The sequence below is a fragment of the Micromys minutus genome, assembly GCF_963924665.1.
Source record: "Micromys minutus genome assembly, chromosome: 17".
Taxonomy (NCBI): domain Eukaryota; kingdom Metazoa; phylum Chordata; class Mammalia; order Rodentia; family Muridae; genus Micromys; species Micromys minutus.
The window spans coordinates 48,210,282-48,232,528 of NC_137952.1; the positions used below are offsets into that span (position 1 = coordinate 48,210,282).

General features: G+C 44.9%; 1 protein-coding gene across 2 annotated transcripts in view; it reads right to left on the reverse strand.

Moving 5' to 3' along the window:
* KIF16B (kinesin family member 16B) overlaps window positions 1-22,247 on the reverse strand; it is a 249,667-nt gene that overhangs the window by 215,698 nt on the left and 11,722 nt on the right. For both annotated transcript variants that reach the window (XM_080931299.1, XM_080931298.1), the window contains exon 2: window positions 1,642-1,711. In XM_080931299.1, coding sequence (XP_080787425.1) covers window positions 1,642-1,711 — 70 coding nt within the window. The remainder of the gene's footprint in view (window positions 1-1,641; window positions 1,712-22,247) is intronic.

Sequence of the window (22,247 nt, forward strand, 5' to 3'; positions counted from 1 at the left end):
TGGGAAGGACTAGAGTAAAGCAATGACAGCTGTGGCTGTCTACACAAGACCCGTACAAAACTCAAGCCAGTCAACAGTCCGGCCAGGAGTAGGAGAGGCTCATGAGGAGCAACCAACAAGGAGATGGTTCACCATCAGGGGAAGTCAGTCTTCAATGGAGTGGCCTCTGTTAGACTGACCAAGTTCCAGTGGTCCCTCACTCATGAATAACAAGAGGCAAGAAAGTAATCACAGGATAGACTCCATCATACATTCAAGAGATGATGGAACCAACGCACTGTGAACACACAGATGCATGAGCAAAGGAAAGGTTGCTATAAACAAGAGGTAAACAGAACTGAAGAAGCCTAAGAAGACACGGGAGGCCACAGAAGGAGGACCCGGGATAGGCCAGATGAATCACATTGTACTGAAGACTGTGGTAAGTACAGGAAAAAGCAGTGTAAAAAAGCACTGTAGTACAGAATGCTGCAAGCAAATGGCTGCTGGCAGTCCAGAGCATCTCCGGGAAGATAGTACTATCCTCATTCAAATCTTTGGGGACCAAACTGCACTACTCAGAAAGTGACCTCAGAGTATCCACTGCCCAGGACCAGGAATTAATAGAAACCTTGTCCTTGGACACTTGGCCATGGAGTAGGAGGCCTCAGACTGAAGGCCTCCAAACTGAAGAGGGCTAAACCCTGAAAGAACAAGATATCTTCAGCATTACTTTTATATCCTTGCTTCCTCCTTGAGTGAAAAGTATTCAAGGTTGTTACCCAGTGTGCAGACAGAATAAATAGTATATTTTAAAGGCAAAAGGAAAAATGCACCAATTTGAAAATTTGTAGGGGGCTGGAGAAATGGCTCAGTGGTTAAGAGCACCGGCTGCTCTTCCAGAGGTGCTGAGTTCAATTCCCAGCAACCACATAATGGCTTACAACCATCTGTAATGAGGTCTGAGGATCTGATGCCCTCTTCTGGTGTGTCTGAAAGACAGCTACAGTGTACTCATATACATAAATAAATCTTAAAAAAAAAAAGAAAAGAGAAATTGTGAAGTTTTTTCATCTAATTTTTTTTCCAGAAAGTAATGCAGTTTTTATTGTTCCCTTTAAAGCTTTTGTCCTCTCAGTTAATAAGAAACAACAATTGTCAGATAATCAAGGATCAGAATGCATGATGGATTCTCATTTAAAAATCTGGGGGTATAGCTCAGTTGTTAAAGAGTGTCTGCCTAGCATGTCATGAGGCCCTGGGTTTGATTCCCAAAAGAGCAGAGACCAGGCATTGTGGTACATGTTTACAATCCTAGCAAGAGGACCAGAAAGTTCAAGATGATACCCATCCATGCTTGAGGCCAGCCCAGGCTATCTGAAATCCTGTCTCAAAACAAGTAAGTCCCGGTCAAAACTTGTTCAGTACTTTACAGAACACAGGCAACTCTCAGGCTCGAGAGAAACAGGGTAGAAGTGTCAGGTCCTTGTCTTTCCAGTCAGATGGAAGCAGGGTGGCAAAGGCACGGGGCTCAGATCGCTGCTTGGGCTCAGGACTCAGGCGCAGTTAACTAAGGTCAGAGATCAGGTGACTCGCCCACCCGCAGCACTGTGACTGGCAGGCATGAGTCTCAGAATGCAGCAGGGTGCACTTATAACTTACCTTTAAGTTTGTGATTGTCGTTTTGCTTTTCTCCATTTGAATGATAAACTTGGCCTCCAGGTCCTTTTCTCTGCAACATAAATAAAACAGTATTTTTTAAAAGACAAAATCTGTGTTAGGAGACAAATGATTATTTTGAAATAAACCTATTTCATTTGATTTTCACGAGGGTCTTTGTAAATGGCATCTGAAGCGTTAATTCCAGATAGCACTGCTCCCAAATCCTTGCTAAGGCTATAAACATGAAGGCACACAACAGAGATGCTACCATCAGAAAGTATGACTAATGAAAATATATACTGTCAAAATCCAGGAAAAACTCTAACTTTAGGACAAGTCAGCAGTGAAACCGTCAGGCACCATGAAGGGCTGAGCACCATGTGAAAGGCAGCCCTCCCAGCCTAGACGAAAACCAAGTCAAAAGATGGATGCTCACAATTGTGAGCTGCTCCCAGGAACTGCCAGAGTTCTGCCCCTCCTCTCACCATCTTGCTAAAGCCATTGGGAATTGCGCTTCTTACAAAGCAGTAAGCATGAGCCAGGGAAATTCTGAAGAACACAGTCTATATATTTGGTGGCAAGGGCCTATAATCCCAGCATGTGGGAGAATGAAGCTGGAAGACTATGAATTCAAGACCAACCTGGGCTATAGAGAGATCATGTCACAACAAGGAATAAAAAAGAATGTTATGCCAATCAAAGAGGGCTGGTGACAATATCTATACAGATTATGGCATGGTCATCAGGTCACATGACTTAAGTAGCACACAGGCACCTCACCTTTCATGGTCTGAATTTAGGATTTCACACTCTGGAGTGAAGGCAATACACATTCAGTACTATCCTAAGGTTTAGGGACAAAATCCTTCGGATACCTTTAGCCCGCAGAACTGCTTAGTCGTCAGCACAATAGAACACACAGTGCACACCATAGGGTCTGTGCTACTTCCCTGCTGATCTCATGGCCGGTCTGTATCTGCTACTGCTGTGTGGTTCACTAGAGAGGACTAGATGTTATATCATTATTCTAGGAAATGGTAACAATTCCCTAAACCTATTATAAATTAGGAATATGATAAACCAAAATCCTCCTGATATATTTAGCCTACAGAGCTTTCCAGTCCAAAGAGAATGTACACAGGATAACATTGCTTCTATGTAAAGAACAAAAAGGCAGCTTTAGTCAAGGAAACCAGAAGGGAAGGGGCAATGACAGGAGAAAGCATTCCCTGAATATTACTTCATCTATAAACCATTTCTCGAAAAGAATGCAGACAAAATTAAATTTGATTAAACAACCTAAAATTCAAAGAAAGCTAAAAACAGCTAATCAAACTTTGTACCACACAGAGGAAGAGCATTTCCATAAGGTATGGAGGAATCTGCCTGTTCAATGTGACAGAATTAGTTATCTCTGTGGTCACTCTGAGAGTTTTATTTGCATACTGTGAATGATTCTTGAATACTTATGCTGGTATCACTGAGAATTACTGCCAGTAGACCTGGTAAATTAAAAAGAAACATAAATAAAAGATGGATGAAGTATGGATTCTGAATGAAAAATGATAGCATGAACTTTATCTGAAAAGAAGAGAGGAAGGAGGGAAGGTGAAAAACCACAGGCTATATATTCCTAATCTGAAAATCTAAAATCCAAAACTGCTCCAAACTAGAAAGCTTCAGGAAGCCTGACATGAAGCCATGAATGGTGATTTCACATGTGCCCTTGTGTGACAGGTCATACTAAAAGTGCAGGCACATAAAAATATTATATAAAACTTCCTTGAAGTGTCTCTCGTGATTAGTCAGATCCAGGCCACAAGTATTTCACTCCATGTATGCTAATATCCCAACATTTGGAACAATCTGAATTCTGAAAGGATAGAGAACTCCATCGTTCTGTCTACTAACGAGATCCAGAATTATATGCTCAAAGAATGGTCTCTAACTAAAAGAACTCAGGGCTTCTTGAATTATGCAATGTAAATACCTAAGCCTTCTCACTCAAGAAAGCAGGGCCACTACAGATCACTAGAACTGTGGGGAGGAAAGTTCCCAAACAACTGGGGATGCTTACCAATGCTCACAATTGCTGGGCTCCCCTCCCCTTGCCGTAAGCGTACCCTGGTGAGTCACTTCCAATGACTAGAACACAGACAGACCAAGAAACACTCCTAGGGCTGATGTCAAAAGATTGTCATTTCTATCTTTCTGGCTCTCTCCTTAAGCCTATTCCTTTCTCTTAATGGCCTGCTGATGCGGAAGGCTACTTGCCGTGTTTTGAGAGACTCTCAAAGGGACCTACAAACCATGGGTCATGTTAAAGGCTTAAGCACCAACCTAAAAGATTAGCACTAGCCAATGTTGAAATATTTGAATAAAAATAACTGCAACAAAACATAAAAATATTTTAATCAATCATATATACTCTATAAAAAGTAAAAACTAAGAGGTCCCCTTCAGAGTATGAAAGACACAGTCTTGTACTGAACTTTATTAGTAGTCAGTTGGTAAATGAAGGGAGAGAATCAAGCACACATCCCACATATCCCTCCATAGCAGCTACTTCAGGGCACCTCAATCATACTTGGGAAAAGAAATAACGCTCTTCAAACAGCATTGGGCTTTTGTCCCTGGTGAGTTAAATGACTCCACTCTGTGAATTCACTGCTACTCATCCAACCTCAGTAGGACAGTCCAGGCTGACGGGTCCTGCCTACAGTAACACCTCCACTGTTCGGGGGTTGTGTCTACCCATCACCCAAAGGCCCCCCTCTGATCAGCACTGAACTGTCAGGCAATGCAATAAAAACAAGGACTACAACAAATCATCGGGCGAATGAATCTGTTAAATCTACCTAAGGAAGTGACAATTCATACTGCTTCCTTGTAACAATAATGGATTGTAAAAGCACAGAGGAGAAATCCATATATTAAAAACATAAATTAAAGATATGTCAACCACCTGGATGTCGCTCCCCAAAGAAGTATTTCTAAGGATGATAACACAGTGGACCTAGGAGAGAGCTCAGTCAAAGTGCTTGCTGCACTGGCATTCCTGTGCAAGGCGGCACAGCAGAGCGTCCCTGTCATCCAAGGACTTGGAGGAGAAAAGGGAGGACACCTGGGGCTCACTGACCAGCCAGTGGACCAGAATCAGTGAGTCCCGGGCTCAACACACAAGCACACATACCCAGTTACAACAGGTTACAACATACATAGAAAAATGATTGGTAATGACTAGACATTTGCTATTAAGGTATTATAACTAATGTTTGAGGTATGATAAAAGTACCACAGTGACTTTAAAGTATTTTACCGTTGACAACAGCACATGCTGAAATAATTACATGTAAAATTACCTGTAATTTACTTTAATAAACTCCCAAGACCGTGCTGCTGTAAACGCCATCAGGCCCCTGGTGAGTTCCCAGCCAGTCTGAAGACCACCACCATTGTGCAGCATCAGGTCTCAGACCACAGTCCTGTTGTGACTGTAAACTGGCTGCCGAGTGCACCCAGTGTAGCGAGGGCTGCTCACACTCTGTGCGTCTGCTTGAGTGACTATACCATCTTGATGCCTTCCAATTCCACAGTGGCACCTTCTCACTTAATAAACTTCTATGCCTGAATTTTTAATTTTAAAACAACTACTGTCAATACATACCTCAGTGAACAAAATGATATGCTTTCTGGAAGATTAGATATGACATGGCTGTCCTCTCACACTACTTGTCAATCCTTGCCTTTGAAAGAAAGTGTATTTCATATTTCACACTGTGCCTACCAAACCTGCCTCAAGTCCAGTGTTCCCAGACCCCCATCTCAGAAGCACCTCTGAAGCAGCTAAGCTTGAAGGTCCTCTACATGATCAGTGCTAGCACTTCAAGTATCTGTCTCAACAGTGCCTCCCAGCTGTAACAAGCCCGTGCTCTGTAAGAACACTGATGGGTGCCATGAGAGACAGTAATGTAGAACACCATTGTTCTAAGAGAATCTGTCCTAGCTGGGGAGAGGTGGTGTGAGGGGCACAGGAAACATATCCAGCTTTGCCCTTCTTGTAGGCCAGAACTTATCTTAAAGAACTTACCTCCCCAGAAGACAAGAACACCACCTCCACCCCAACCTCTGCTGCCCAACCGTTCAAACTGTGCCTGGGACCAGCAACAGCAACACTGGCAACCCTGAGGGAATGTGTCTGAGATGAGGAGTGTGGAGTGCTCTGTCAGACTTATGGCCGGGACACTGATGACTCCCCACAGCCTACACATGATGACAGCAGTGTCGCTGGGCAGGCGGAGCCGCCATCAGCCTAGATGGCTACTTGCTACGCTGCTCTTACATTTACTCTTAGGAAATAAACTCCTGAAATAAACACCATCTGCCTTTTGCACTGTGAGTCTTACTTTGTTTTTTGACGTTAAAGTTTTATTTCTAAAATTCCATGGGTAGAATATAAGGAAATGGGCCAGCTAACCTTCTATGCTCTAAGCGGTACAGACACTCCTAACCAAGAACACTGAAATGGCAAGACCTTACCTAAGAAGCCACCTGAGTATCCTGACAGCCGGGTCCCCTCACTCCCAGGTCCCTGTCCAATCATCAGCTTCTAGCACTTCTAGCATTTTCTCCCGCTGTCACTGAAGGGCTTCAGTCAAGAGCTAGAGCTCATTTTGAAACAAAACTGTAGGCCTCTGAGATTAAAAAGAGGGCTATCTGTTCCAGAGAGGAAATTTGTTTCTCTAAGTATCAAGAGTGAAACTGTAGGAGAAAGAAAGGAAGGAAGGAAGGAAGGAAGGAAGGAAGGAAGGAAGGAAGGAAGGAAGGAACAAACATCTTCATACCAAAAATAACCATGCAGTATTTACAATAAAGATGCTAGGTACATCTTTAGTCAGAGAGAAAAATGGCACGCTAGTGAAAGGAAACACTGGTACAGAGCCCAGTGGACTCTGCTGGCTGAACCACCCCCGCAGCTGTCTGCATTCACCATGCGTGCAGGGGCCTCACACTCACAGATATTTAGAGAAGAAAAGCAGTACCCTTGTTCCTCCACACCTGGCTGGGCATTCCTGCTCCATGCCCATCATCTCCTGCAGACTGTGACCTTGCTCATGTTCCTTTCTTTACCCTCAGAGCCTTAAGTGTCATGATTCCTCAGGGTCCATGTGAAAATCTAACTTACCCCAATTCTTCAACCAACCAAACAATTACTTACCAAGTCCTGTCCACTCCACCTCCTCCCAGACTGGCCTCATCTACCCTCCAGGGCCAGCGTTCGAAGCCAGGCCATTCCTTCTGCTCTCTGCCTCAAACCCAGGCTTTTCCTATGCACACTCTGTTCTCTGCTGCCAGAAAGTCCTTTAATGGCCGTCTCACCATGAGGCACCTGTCTTTAAACACCTTTGGGGCTTCTCAAAGGTTACAAAATAAAGACCAACTATCGGCGTGTGCCCTCTCCATACAGCTTCCTGGAGCCCGCTGCTCTGTCCTCGCCTCAGTGCCTTCTGCCTGTCTTGTCCAGTAGACAGAGCTCCTTAAGGGTAAAGCCCACTGCCTGAGTTCACTCTCCTGAGCCTGCAGTCCAGATGTCACCAGCTCTGCCTGTGGGACAGCTGACTGAGTCACTGACTACCGTGGTCTCCCCACCCCACACTTTCCCTGAGTCTTCTCTTTCCACAGGACTGACACCTTCCTACTCCTCACACAAACCTGGTCTAGGATCTAGTCTAACCAGTTCTTCCTACTCAACTTTCAAAAACAACCTTCCTGTACCTAATGGGCTCACTCAACTCCCACAGGCCTCACGTCTGCTAAATTGATCTCTCCAGCGAGTTCAGGGAATCAAGGGCCCAGCTTCCTGCACAGCCGCCCCAGCAGGTACAAACATAACTCACGATGTGCACCAAGTGCTCAGCTTCTCGGTTCTTACCCAGCATCAGCATCGCCAAAGACCAGGCACAAAGAGTTCTCCAGCCTCAGCTCATTTTCCTCCGACATTTAAGAAACATGGGAAATAAATCTTGACATTTTTCTTATATTGAGGAAAATAAATAATCCTAAAATATCATTTGAACATTGATTTGATAATAGAGTAAAATGAACTATGTCTCTCCCCGGCCACTCTGGTGAATTGGGTTTCTCAACCGAAAAGTCAATTACAGCCCTTTCATATAAATAAGTAATTTATCTGAAAGGTCTGGAAACTAAATCATAGGATGTTACAAATGAGCCAGCTGGAGCAAGTATGCTAGGTTATAGATCAATACTGGAGGGGTGAGCCAGAAAGGAATGAGCGGTTCAAACTATCCAGTCAAGGGAAGAGGTAAAGATGCCAGCACTCAGACAGGTGGGTAGAACTGCAAATTACTAAAGGAAAATGCCTATGGCAGATACTTTTTAAACATTTTTTAATTATTCAGCAATTCAAACTGATTCCAACCATTCTGCTAAGACGATTTGGTCACTCAGTAACAGAGCCAGACAAAAGGATCCTGGACCCTTCAAACTGAACCCCGCCCTTGGACAATCCTTACTAGTTTATTCTAAAGCAAAACGGATTCCTCTTCTTTCACCTGGCCAAGTCTCATGCTACAAACCAGTATTTCACTGCTTCATTTTAGATGCAGAATACTCAACAGCAACAATTTTTTTAAATGTATTTTTAAAAAGAATATACAAGGTCTATTTACAATATAATATCAGAAACTCTCAAGGGACACTGACAGAAAGAGCAATGAACAGCTTGCCAATGGCCACCGTGGTTGCAGAGCCAAAAGAATCTGTGTAGCTGTGCTTCCATATGCACAACGCATTTCCGAGAGAATAAGCGGGAAGGCGTTTGCCTGGGACCTTTGCAAAGAATAAGAAGCAGGGCCTCCGGGGACATTTCACTGCTAAAACTGTTTCAGCAGGGTTTGCTAGGCCTTTCATAATGAAAACCGGTGTACTTAATTAAAAGACGGCCACCCCAGCTTCCAAACACCGTGTGCTTCCTCCTGCTTCCAGACAGGTTTGTGTCTGCCTCAGCCTCCTCTCCTGGCACCTGTCCATACAAAGACAATGACTGGCCTTGCAATCCACACGTCACTGTGCCCTGGCTCACTGTCTGGTGCAGAGATTGCCCTTTGCCATTTCTCCACCCTAATAGCTTCCAGCAGATGACACCCAAAAATCAAAGTTACCCCCAATAATACCCTCTGTTCTCAAGGAACAGTCCTTAGGAAGTCCCTTTGTAAGTGAGAGCTCCAAATAAAATACATGCTGTCTGATCATGTTGAATTTCACATAATCAATCAGCTTCCACAAGTACTCCCCCTTAGCCCAAAGTACAGACTCACCCAGGAAATAGCACACACGCCTCAGGCTTAGCCATACTGAGAGGTACAAACCCCAATGCCCAACTACAGCCCAAGCCAGGAAGGTAGGTAAAAGACATCCTGGATACCAAGATAGAGCAGAGGTCCCAGGAGTATATGCCAGCTCCCTGACTTCAAAGACTAGAGCCAATCTCCCTGCAGCTCCCTCTTCTTATGCTATACCCGCCTTTACGGCTGAACACTTGGAAGAAACTAAGAGAAGTCAGTGCATAGTCAGGAATTGCTGACGGCTCTTACTTACTCTCCACTCTCCATGACATCAGACAAAGTCCAGTCTGGTAACGCACACCTCTGATCCAAGAACACAGGAGGCTGAGGCAGGAAGATGTAAACTGAAAGCCAGCCTGGGAAACATATTAAAACTCTGTCTCACATACAAAACAAAACAAAATAAAAAGACAAAAAAATCACAAAAAGCTTCAGCTCAACTTGAGAAAACCCCAAAGTAGGATTTTCAGGTGATTATCCTGGTTTCTACTTGATTCTCAGGATCCACCCACCATACAAGGACCTGCTAAGTCACAAAACCATGACCTGTATGTACCTAGTGCCAGCCTCAGATGGCAGCAGTGAAGAAGTGGCACCTCCCCTCCCCATGCACGAGTGAAGGACAAAGTCACCATCACTACAACATGGACATCACAGACAGTAATCAAGCCACACCTGAGATGGGATATAGCAGGTCTAGCTGTAAAGGCTAAGACTTTTACAACCTTGCCTGACTCAGGGAGGGGGTCAGAAAGCCACAATTAGGTCAAAAGCCAACTGTTATAGATAACAGATTAAGATCCCAGAAAGCAGCCAATCTGAGAAATGTTACCAAACCTCTATTCATCAGTTTATCTTGTTAACCCTCAAGACAAACAACAAGAAGGGGGCACCAGACACTACAAGTGGGGTGCAACAGAGACCTAAGCATAGCCTGTGCATACCCCATGCACGTCTGCAAGCCTTAGAGTGCGCACAGGCACTCAGCAGAGACACTACTCCCTGATTCAACCAGCTGGCAGCCAGGCCTGGCAAAGAAGAATGAGTGTGAACACCAAGCACAGTGTCTCACCCACTCTAACTGCACTCAGAAGGAAGGCAGTACACACGTGCAGGCACAGTAAGCACCAAGACACCCCAGCTGACAGATCTGAGCTGGGGTCACTGAACAAGGAAGCAGATCGGCTTGTTTGTCAAACCACCATCCCCATCTGCAGTGGAAAGAACAACCTGATGGAGTTGCCTTGGTACAAAGTAGATCTTCTTAAGGTATACAGGATCCTTACAAAGAAAAACAGAAAGGAGCCACATAAACTTTTAGCTGGGATTCTGTGAAGAACTTTAACAGTCATTCATCGCACAAATATTTAGTGAGTATACTCACAAACCAAGAACTCTTGGTGCAGAAAGTAGCAAACCATGCATTTTGGGGAGAAAAATGATCTTCAATCTCATTTTAGGTAATGGTAAATGGCTTAAAAAAAAAAAAAAAAAAGAAATACAACTATCTGTCTTGGGGTGGCACTGATAGCCAAAGGATATAAGAAAGATAAGAAGGCCACAGAGAGCTCTCCAAGGGGTGGCTTATGGGTGAGCAAAAGTCTCCACAGAGCATGCAGAAAGGGTTGGAGAGTGTTCATGGTAACAGGGCCCAACCTGCAGAGCCCTGGGCCTGACGGTCAGCAGAGTCATCTGCACAGTCTCAACAGAAACCAACAAAAGTTCTCTGTCCTACTCAGAGTCCTGGGAAGCTATCTGATTAGCCAGCCAGCTGGGAGATCCCAGGGCCCGCCTGCTTTGGAACATGCTGCCCTAGCTGATCTGCCATGTCCTCCTCAATGACCATGAGACTCTGCCAAACCTATCTGCTTCACTGCAACTTCTTGGCTGTTCTGTGTGCTACAGGGTTGTCTCATTCCATCTTAATGTGGCCCAAACTACCAGCCAATTCTAGAAAGAAAAAACATCTGAGGTTTCTGACAGCAAAGCCAATAGCCCTGGTTTGAGTCACACACACACACCCTCCTAAAGGAGGATGCTATGTGATGCAGGCTCCCTGAGCACTCAGTGGGCATAAGCCCTCTGACATAGGTATCGAGCACTGGACAGGACCCAAGAAAACAAACTAGCTTCACCTCCCACCATATAACCCAGAAGTCCCCAGCTGCCCCATTCCACACTGTCCTATGAGAGTGATAGGCTCACAAGGACTCACTGGTCCTTCAGTCTGGATGATACTCTCTCCTCCATCTGACTTACCCTGTAGAGCACATTAACGTGTCTCTTCTCAGGGCACATTCTTGATGCAACTTGACTCCAACAGCCAGTATCTTCCATGTGAGGTTCTAGGACGTGCCACAGCACTAACGCATCAGACCTGTTGATTGTGGGGTGAACCCATCTGCCTGGAAACTTCCTTGGATGAGACACGGTAGTGTATTTTTTAATATGTCATAATCCCCACCCAGCGTTCTTCATACTGTGTGCCTTTTACCTGCATCTTCCGGCTGAACTGGACTGCAGTCTGAATACATGGTGGTGTGTTTGTCTTGTCTCTTTCAGCAGGAAGAGAATATTCACATAGCTTTTACTGGAGTATGACATTTTATCTGCACTCTTTTGTAGTATCAGTTGTTGCTTTGAATTTCTTTGTAAGTTAAGCTTTATGACAGATAAGTCTGTATGTACAGAAAAGACACAGCATACATAAGATTGGTCCATCCTCCATCTCAGAAATCAGCTAGGAGACTCTAGGAAACATCCCCACAGCTTCAGAGGGAAGCTTCAATGGAATAAAAGAATGGACAAAGCAGCTAACTGAAAACAAGATATTATTTGTGAACTCAAGTATGATCAGCAAGTTCCTAGCTTCAGTATCCATTTTAAATTGTTAAATGCTGATGCATTTTCCCCACATCATCAGTTAACATGGCAGACATTGACTCCAAAGAGCAGGAAGGAAACTCATCATCTTCCCAGAAAGCAGCACTGTGAACCTGACACTAGAACTAAGCACAGGAAACCTTGTCTTCTCTGCAGCCACAGAACACATGATCAACAAGGAGGTGTAAGCAGTGTGATGAAGCAGGCCCATAATCTCAGCACTTGTGGGATCCAGGGAGGAGAGCCAGGAGTTCAAGGACATCCCCTGCTGCACAGCCAATTGGAGGCTACCCTGGGCTACAAATGACAGTGCCTCAAAAGAGATAAGACAGGGAAAGAGGGGCAAGGAATTACATATGCCCACTCTATGGCATGTTTCCCCAAAACATACAACCAGCAAACTCCTTTGCAAAGGGAGAATTTAAAAGAAGTGGTATACACTTATAAACATCTTTAATGCTTGTGGTCAGATAGTAACTATTCCACTCCCAAAGGTTCCAGATACAAGAGCATGAGAAACACAAAAATGGATGCTCTGTACTTTCATCTGTTTGACTCCTATAACTCTCTTCTAGATGAATCCATATGCTAGAACACATTCTGTTAACACGTCTTTTTGTTGGAGACACAGTGGAAAGAAGACTGGTCCCTTCCACATCCTCCACCAAGCGCTGTTGCAGGAAGAGGCGGTGACCTTGGTTCAGACTTAACTGATGGGCTCTTCACTTCCAGTCACAGTGGAGAACGGTGCAATCCTGGCCTCCTGTAATCTCTCTGTCAAGCAAAATGCCTCCTAGTCACAGTGCCAAGCAAAAATGGTTTAAATGTGGTGAAGCAAGGGGATGGAGCTGGGTTGAAATCTTGACTCCCAACAGCTTTGGGCCTTTGGACATACTGCCTAATGTAGCTGAAGTTTCAATGTCTCTTGTGCATGGCGGCTTTGACAGAATCCCATTACACACCTTTACACAGCGATTGTGAGGCTAGTAAGCTATGCCACTGTACATTTACAAAACATAAAATCAGTATCACAAGGCCAAGCAGACAGCAGACACCAGACTGATGCTGATTTTGATCATTAAGTCAAGATCTATTTACTCCACAAATAGTTCTTTTCTAATCTGTATCCATAACAACTAAGGTTCTATAGATATTCTAGCAAATACAACAACAAAACAACAAAACCCTGCCCTGCCCTGTCCTGCCCACTGGGAGCCCCCAAGCCAAAAGGGAGATTCATTTTATCGCAACCTTTTCCCTAAATGGGTTAAAATGTCGGTTATATAAAGAGCAGATTTTACCTGTTTTCCCAGATCTTACAGAAATGAGGTTATATAGCTGATTTATAAAAGCTTCAGAAACTCTGGGTATGAAAAGCTCTATCTTCACCCACACACTTGAGAAGCCACGGTTCATAAACAGATTATTAGCAACATCAGGATTCTTCCACTTTTTAAAAATTTAGAAACTACATCTGGTTTTTCTAAGTTCATGGTGTGAAGAGCATGCCATGTAGTTTGTTTTGTCCTCAGCTACTTCCCAGAGGACAGCCGTAAAGCCCCCTGCTTTAGACTAGAAAGTTCAGTAGCCAGAGGCAGGTAGACTGGAGCAATGGACAAATACCTGCTTCCCATTTTCAAGGAAGGCCCTATGGGTCGAAGGACATAATTAAGATCCCCCTCAAGAGCCCACATGACTCAGCATGGGCACTAGCAGACGGGCACAAAGGTAAAGCCTTAGAGGCTGGAGGAACCTCACCTCACCCAGGCCTGGGAAGCTAAACTAAAGAGAGCCTGTCTTTTACTGTTGTTGTTGCTGTGGTTGGGGGTGGGAGGTGGGGGAGTGGTCAGTAAAGCAAAGTTGGTCTAAGACAGCAATGTGATCATGATTTTATACCAAAGAGCAGGTCACCAGGAAATTCCTTTCCAACAGAGGCTTTGCACTTCAAACCCAGCTAGGGGCCTTCCTCAGTCTGAACAGGCACTGCTTGATTTTAAAAAAAAAAAAAAAACAACAGCTCTCTGCTGGTTATGTGGATCGTGAGAAAGCCCTGTGACTACTGAGCACAACCCAAGGCTGACCAAACCATATGTGGCACTCACCCACAAAACAGCAGCAAGGAATTCTCCCAGGCCCCCTCCTCTGTCATGCACAAGAATGCGCGGAGGGCTTTCTACACCCACTAGGCTGCACCCAAACCTATTAAACCTGACGGAGGTAGAGACACTAGCTAGGAGAATTATGCTTCAGTGACCTAACTTTGTTTCTCTACTCACCTATTAATATCCTCAGAACGACAGCCTATGCCTTAACCAATAGACACAGGAGAGGAAAACAAACTAGAATGAGTCTTGAAAGAAACCAGATAGGAGGGGAAACCAGATGAGACACTAGGAAAAGAACCAAGCCAGAACCCTCAACAGAAAGCATGTTTCACAAGGGCGGTGCAGGGTTGTGAGGCCAAAGGTTCAGAACCTGAATCAGCTCCAGGTACTTGACCTCTAATCAGTGCCTAAAGGACTGTTCAGCTGTAAGAGGGGGACAGGTCTGGAATGATCTGCCCCCTTGGTTTGAGCTAATGGGATATGAGTGCTCTGAGGAAAACCCTCCAGATTTCCAGCAGAGCTCAAAGGAGCCCTGTCAGAGCTGGGTCTGGAGAAGGCCCAGGTTGCTACTGCCCCAACTCCAACTTCTAGCTCTGTGTGTTTTCATGGCTGGTCTAAGCACTGTATTGAGTTCAAGGCTGCTCATGAGCAAGAAGCCAATGGGCAAACAAAGATCACTCAGATCACAGCCCAGAATACTGACAGCCCAATAAGAGACAGGAGAGAGGAGATGGCCAAAGGAGACTGGGAACGTAAACAAACCAAACAAAGGAGAGGAGAGTTAGGCAGCCAATCTACACCAGAAATCTGAAAATATCCTCCTGGCCTCGGAATGCTACTGCCAAAAATCCCCTACTGCTGCCAGTGTCTGCATTTTCAAAATCAGAAGATTTTACACAAGAATCTGGAATTCTGGTTTCTTTGGAAACATGAGGGGGGATTCAGGGGACAACGAGAGTACAGTTTGGAGGTATCTCCCCGAAGTGAAGCTCGGCTCTCTAAGGTCTAACTCAATCCACTCCAGTCTCCCAGCCTCACTCCCAGATAAGGCTGGGGCAGAACACACAGGCCAGGAGATAGAGGATGCCAGTCTGGGAAGAATGTCCATCATGAAGGAGCTGCTTTCGGAGGGGGTCTGGAGGTCTCACACCACCACATGGGGACATTGTTAGGTTATTTTCCCCACCACAATGCCATGAAGGCAGGGGGAGCACTGAAAACGGGCTGATAAACTAAACTTTCAACAAAATAAAACGTAATGTAACCTGACTGGAGGGAAATCTGTTTGACTGTGTCAAGTTTCCTAATTTCTCATTTAAGATTTATTAAAGTTGATCTAATGAGAGGGAGGTGCCTTATAAATTCCTCTCTCCTTCCCCCTCTCATCCCTCCTTCCCTCCTTTAAGCCCCAGACTCCTCCTTCCCTCTCTCCCTTCCTGTACCTCTCCACAGTGCCCTGTGTCCCCAACTCTCATTCCTCTGACATTATCTTCACTTTCTGATGCCCCAAAGAGACAAATTCTACAGTATGAAGCTGAACCCCAGATAATATTAGCAGGTTCTTCATGCTCCCTAACTTATCCCAGATTCCTTGAAAGTAAATACACTGCCACCGCTTAGGGGCAGAAGAAATGAATCTACTGAACAAAGCTTATAAAACCAACAGTATGAGGCAGGGCCCGCCCTAGGCCAACAGTACGAGGGTGAAGGAAGTCTCGGGTTGCATCCAGTGACACAGTTTCACCTCTAATTGGACCTCATTTCGAAGGAGGAGGCAATACACAAAGCAAAGGCAGTGACTGCCTGGGCCAAGAGGTCTCATCTTGAGATAAGAGGATGACATCAGAAGAGCAGCTCTACTTGTGGATCACGCAGGCCCTCACCTCTGGTGTCACCTTTCCAGTCCTGGATGATTACTAGTGCATTTTAATTCAGCCTGCCTTTTTCTGCACTGGGAAGCTTCTTACTGAGACTCCTTCAAGGTTCAGAGTTCCCCTGCTTACATTTGCAGACCTTGACAGACTCAACTCAGCACTTGAAACAGGAAGCTCTCCAACAGAAAGAGGCCCTTAGCTTCCTTCAAGTCATTGAGAAAAGAACAGCCACATGTGCTTATAAACAAGGCAGTAAAACTACAGCATACCAAACCCACACAGAGAAATCTAGGTTCAGGTAGCATCTATTGCACACAGTAGGAAGTAGGGCAACAGCCATGAATTCTTTCAGGTCTATAAACAAGGCCTCTGGGCCACATACCAGATGCCCTTCTCCAACTACAATTATCCTCACTAGCCAACCACACCTTGGCTCTGAGCTTTCCCTTCAAATACTTTCCCTGATATTCCAAACCCCAGTGAGTCTTCACATTCACCAAAAGCTTTGACTACCACAGGGCCTACAACAAAAAACATAGGGGCTATACCCAGCTTGGATACCATGGGAGGGACTCTGCAATGCTAAACTTAATTTCATAGTGATGCCAGTGTGTTATTTTCCTTTTTTTCTTTTTCATATTTCTGGTAGTTAATCAAAATATGTTAATATACATTAACATTTCCTGTATTGAGAATTTTTATTCAATTTCTAATTTGGTAACAACAAATTGTAAAAGCCCATAAAAGAGAAAGCTCTTTGGATTCTTCAATAATTATTTCTCACTGGTTTATTTTATGTGCATGGGTATCCAGAGAAGAGGCATCAGATTCTCTGAACTGAAGGTTCTAGAGGGTTGGGAGCTATCATATGAGTGCTGGGAATCAAACCTAGGTCCTCTGGAAGAGCACAGTTCTCTTAAATGCCGAGTCATCTCTCCAGTCTATTCAATAAATGCTACTGGCATCAGAGACCCCCAAACCCAAACGGAGAACTGCTGGCCTAGTCAGCGGCCTGCCACCACACTACCGTGTGCAAATACTTTGTAAATAATGAATCAAGCAATCAATTGAGCAAATTGCTAGCTAGGAATATGTTTCAAAGGCTTAAGGGATGTGGTAGGGAAAATAGCCCAGCTTCGTCTGTTACGGATCAGTGGTGCCTGCCTCACAGGAGTCAAGGCAGAGGAGAAAGATGGCAAAAGCAAAGCACAAGACAACAAAAACCTGACTCTTCAAAATCAAGACCAAGGAATTCAGCTGAGTTCAAATCAGACAGTCAAGTGGCACTTAGTGCTCCACAAAGGAGTGAATACTAATCCTCCTGACTCAACAGCTCATTTTCTGTGTCAGCAGGAAAGGCGCCGATCTCAGTTACTTGTTACTGATCAGTGCACAAAGCAAGGTAAACTGTAAACAGGGTCCTCTCAGGGAAAGCCTGCCTCTGGATGTTCTTAAGCCCCTTCCTTCTAGCACTGGGCCACTGACCTCATCAGAAGTCATAAAGTCAGCCTGTCTCTGCACCTCACCTTCACTAGCTGCCTAGCAGCAGCAGAGAAACACCCATTAATCTCAGTGCTAGACGGAACACAGAGGTCACCTAAGTTCATGCCTTTTCCTGACACTCTAGCCTTGTGATCAGGCAAGCAAAAAACTACCTCAGCCAGATGGCACTGGAATGCTGGGGTGTCCATGAGCACTGGGGCCATTTCTAACCTGTTCTCAGATTACAGTCCTTGGACTTGGCATGTAAACAAGTATTAAAGTTCTGAGTAAAAATGGGAACTGGGATGATCAACATTCCTAAAATTTCAGATATTGGCAAGAACTGCGCCTAAAATAAGCAGACAGAGGACAGTGCAGAATCCTATTTTCCTCCTCCCTCTGCTCCCCTACCCAGTCTCTCTGCTACTCAGCTAACATGAGCTCCTGAGGACAGGAGCCAGGCCCACTATGTTCACAGTGCCTAACATAATACTCTGCACCCTGTAGGTGTCCTTGGGGTGCTGGCTGACTGACCTTCACACACCTTCACCTTGTCCTCAAGTCTTCCGACATCTTTTCTAGGTCCCTTAGTAGTTCCCAAGCAGAGCTCCAAGTAACCTTTAGACAGCACTTAGATCAGGCTATCCCAAGTTCACCCTTCCATAATGCATACAAAGCCTAAAATCTTACTGTGGGTTGGTAAACCCTGCATGTCTGCACACACCCTACCTCACTGACTCATCCCTTTGGCCTCCTCTACCCACTGCCACATCCCATACACCCTCCTTCTACATCTGCCTAGAACATTTTCCCAGACAGTCTTCCTACTCCCCTGACCTCCCACCCCTCATGAGGACAACCAGGAGTGGTTCGCAGATGACCACGTGTCTCCAGCCCTTTTCTGTCTTCTGTGCAGCGCTCTCACTGCCTGTCATTGCGTGTGACCCTGTGCTCCCTCTAGGCCTGCAATCCCAGTATGGCAGCTACAAGGTGCTGCTGAAATCAAGTTAGACTGTAAATGTAACATGCCAGATTTCAGACTTTTTAAAAAGTCAAACATTGTTGATGTTTGTGTTGATTGCATATTGAGATGACATTTTGAATATATTAGGTTAAATGTATCACTAAAGTTATTTCATCCATTTTATTTCATCCATTTTTTACTTCGTGTTTTTGTGTTGGGGATGTGCACTCTATCACTGAGCTACCTCTTTAGTCTTTAATGTGATCACCAGAACCTCTCACTCATGTCTATGCTCAGACTGCACTTCTGACAGCCTGACAGGAGCACATAAGTTCCTAGGGAACAGCATCGCCGATGAATCTGCAAACCCAGAGCAGAGCTCTACACTCAGACACACTCAAAGACCCAGTGAATGCAAGACCTCTCTTGCTGGGACCTTTCTATCCCATAGAACACTGGTCAAGATTCCTCTCCTCCCAAAAACTTTGTTGGGATTGTTCAACTTGTCTCCAACACCTAGAACAGAAATCAACACATCTGACACTTGGGTCCGTGAACTAAACAGCCATTAGCTGAGCTTGTCATAACGGGGTGATTGTATGTGTCAATCATCTGCCTCATCCTATTGCCATAGTAATATTGGAAGAGAAGAAAGAAAGCAGCAGATTATTAGACATGAATGTCAGAAGACTGACCTGAGGCCCAGAGAACTAAAATAATGGAAAATGAGCAACTGGCAGAGCCAGAACCCAAACCCATGTCCTGCAGCCACCGCCATGGCAGCAGGCCCTCCACCCGGGGCCGAGACAGCAGCTGGCAGATAGCATCACACAGAGAGATGATCTGTTTGACCTGCACCGCAGTCTGTCTGCATCTTTGCTTTAGGCATAATTCCTGCCAATATCTGAAATTTCAGAGATTTCAATAACCCAGGCTCCCTGTTTCATTCCAAATGTGAACATCTGCATACGGGCCAGATATAAGAACTATAATCCAAGAACACAGAAACATCCCCAATGCTCTTGGAGGATCCAGATAATACACCACTAAGAAAAATAGGCAAGGTCCCAGATTATGGCAAGAGCTACAGGGAGAAAAAGCAGAGAGAACGACAGAAAAAACCGGGATGGGGATGGTACCTTTGATGAGTAACAGAGGTCTCACACTGAGGAAATAACTCAGCACAACTCTGAGGAGGAAAGGAGTGTAGTGAGTGCATATCTGGGGAGGGGACGCCCCCCAGCAGATAAAATAAGAGTGGAGAAGCTCCATCCTTCTAGACATTGAGTTCAGAGAACACAAACAATGTCCCTTCACAGTGTGAACTGTCACTGGAAAGTGACCTGCGGTCAGTAAGTACTGTGGCCTGTCTACTCTGCAGGCACATAGAACCATGGAACTGGCTCCCACCAAAGCAAGGAGAATGCCGGTGCAGGTTCCATAACCTAGCAGCCCAGGAGTGGCTCCTCCACCCTCTCACTACCTTTAGCATCCTCCCACCAGCCCAGGAAGTAAAAGTCAGGGCTCCAGGAGGCAGGAACTGGAAGCACCTGCTGAGCAGGAATTGCAGCAGTGGCCTGCTTTAAAAGGCCAGCTTAGGAGAGTGTGTTTTATTCAAGACATTCAAATTCTAAAACTAATTCTTGCAAAAGGCCCTCAACTTCTCTAACTTTAAAGCAAGAAACTGTTCCTTTTAGCCTCTCTTCAGACAGTCTTTCTCATGGAAAACTGCTCCAGGTTTTCATTGCGCCTGAAGGCACAAAGTTTGGCTTCTGCATTAGAATTATTTAATTCTGCCTAAAGCCAACCTTGGACACACCCTGAGCCCAGTCCCAGCCCTTACTGCTTTCTAGATACAAGGAACCAGTCAACAAAGCATATCTACATTCCACTAAAGGAAGAGCAGTTCCCAATCCACAGAGCCAACAAAGCCATCCATTGTTATGTTCTTTTTTTAAGGTTTATTTATTATGTATACAGTGTTCCACCTGGAAGTATGACTACAGGCCTGAAGAGGACACCAGATGTCAATACAGATGGTTGTGAGCCACCATGTGGTTGCTGGGATTTGAACTCAGGACCTCGGGAAGAGCAGTCAGTGCTTTTAACCACTGACCCATCTCTCCAGCTCCCATTCTTAGTCTTAACATATGCCAGGGAAGGCAAAGTCAGTAGAAATGACAGCAAAAGGAGACGTTTTACATGACAACCAAATGCCATAAACCTTGGACTAGAACCGGGACAGAATAAAGGTCTTGAACAACCTGAGAAATCTAAACTAAGTGGTCCTATCACCAAGAATACAGTATCACTTTCCTAGTTCCGATCCCGTGCTATGGTATTATGAGTCACACATGAGAACTCTGCTAATTTTTGCAATAGTTCAAAATGAACAGCTAAAAATATTACAGAAAGAAACAAAGTATATTATTTAAGGCATGTTATGTGGAAGCAAGCATACTCATTAACAATAAGCATTCTCCCAGTTGTCCTCTTTGATGAAGTCACAGTAGCTCACATGAAGACAACATCATTAGAAAAGGGGAAAATCACCTATCCTTCTTCTAACTCTTATTTCTGTGTACAGTGTGGAAGCATGCACGGCTACTATAAGCATGTGGGGACAGAGATCCCCATCAGTCAGGGCTTGTGCCAAATGCCTTGAACTGCAGAGCCATCCCAGTCCAGAATCTAGTTTTCTAATGTTTGTCTCAACGGCATGGCATTTTTCACTTTTGAGCTAGTCTTCATCGCTTTAAATCACTTTCTCTTAGAAGTTTCCGGAGGGACGAGTCCCCTTCCCAGGATCCTGACTCCAGACGTGATGAACAGGATCACTGGGCTTCTGAAAATGAGACTCAGCAGGCACACTGCTGGGAGATCTCACAGGGCCCAGAGGGCCAGGGGCAGCGAGCTCAGGAGAGCAGCACCCCGTGGTGGGCCCTGATCCCTGAACTCACAGAACTTTAGTGTTCTCCTAAGTTTGTCCTCCTAGAGCCTTTCTCCTGCCCCTCAGCTCAGCGCCAGCCTCCAAGGGGAAAGAATGGCGACACGCAATGTGGCACAGTCACGTTCAAAGTTCACATCTTAGCAACCTCTCTAGACAGGAATTTCGTGACACTTCTGGTTTGCAGCATGTGGGTCATGTGGTTTGGGAGGTCACAGATACCTTCTTCTCTAACTAACGAAGGAGCTGTGAGGAGAAAGCAGCAGCATGCACTGAGCTGGAAACTGCCTTGCCAGGTAGGTACAAGCACTCAGTTCTCAACATCAGCAGCAGCCTTCCAAAGCTCAAAACCCTCATTTCAAATAGCACGAAAATCCTTTTCCACTCTGGCAGAAATGGACTTCATTCACAACAATTTTATTAGGAGAACTTTGTGGGAAGGAGGTGGAATTCTGAAGTGAACTGGTCAGAATCCTTTCACACACAAGTTTCTCTCTCTCTCAAGATATTTACTAATTATAAAGAAAAGAATAAAATGTTACTAGTGCAGAGACCAACTAGATGATATGCTAACAGGTAATCAAAGTCGGCACTCTCGGTAATAAAACACAGTAATATGCAGGCTGCCCAAACACTACAGGAAAAGTACAAAATCACTTATATGGCGCTCTTGCCAAAATATATTAAATGGAGTTAGTCATTAAAAATACCACCAAAACACAAATTGAGGATCATTCTGATAGATTGCCCTAAATTAAATTATGAAGGTCATCTAAGACCTTGTAGCTAAAGAGATCAGACACAGAAGATAGCTTCCTATCAGCTCATAATCTGATGACCTCTTCCATGGCCTTCTAATCCTTACCCTTGGAGCTGTAGATCAAGTCCACTCTCACTCCTCACCGAAGAAGCTTCTTTATGCAGTGGACAAAATTACTAAAGACAACAACTGGTCCAAGTGTGGAGCATTTGTGACTATGGAGT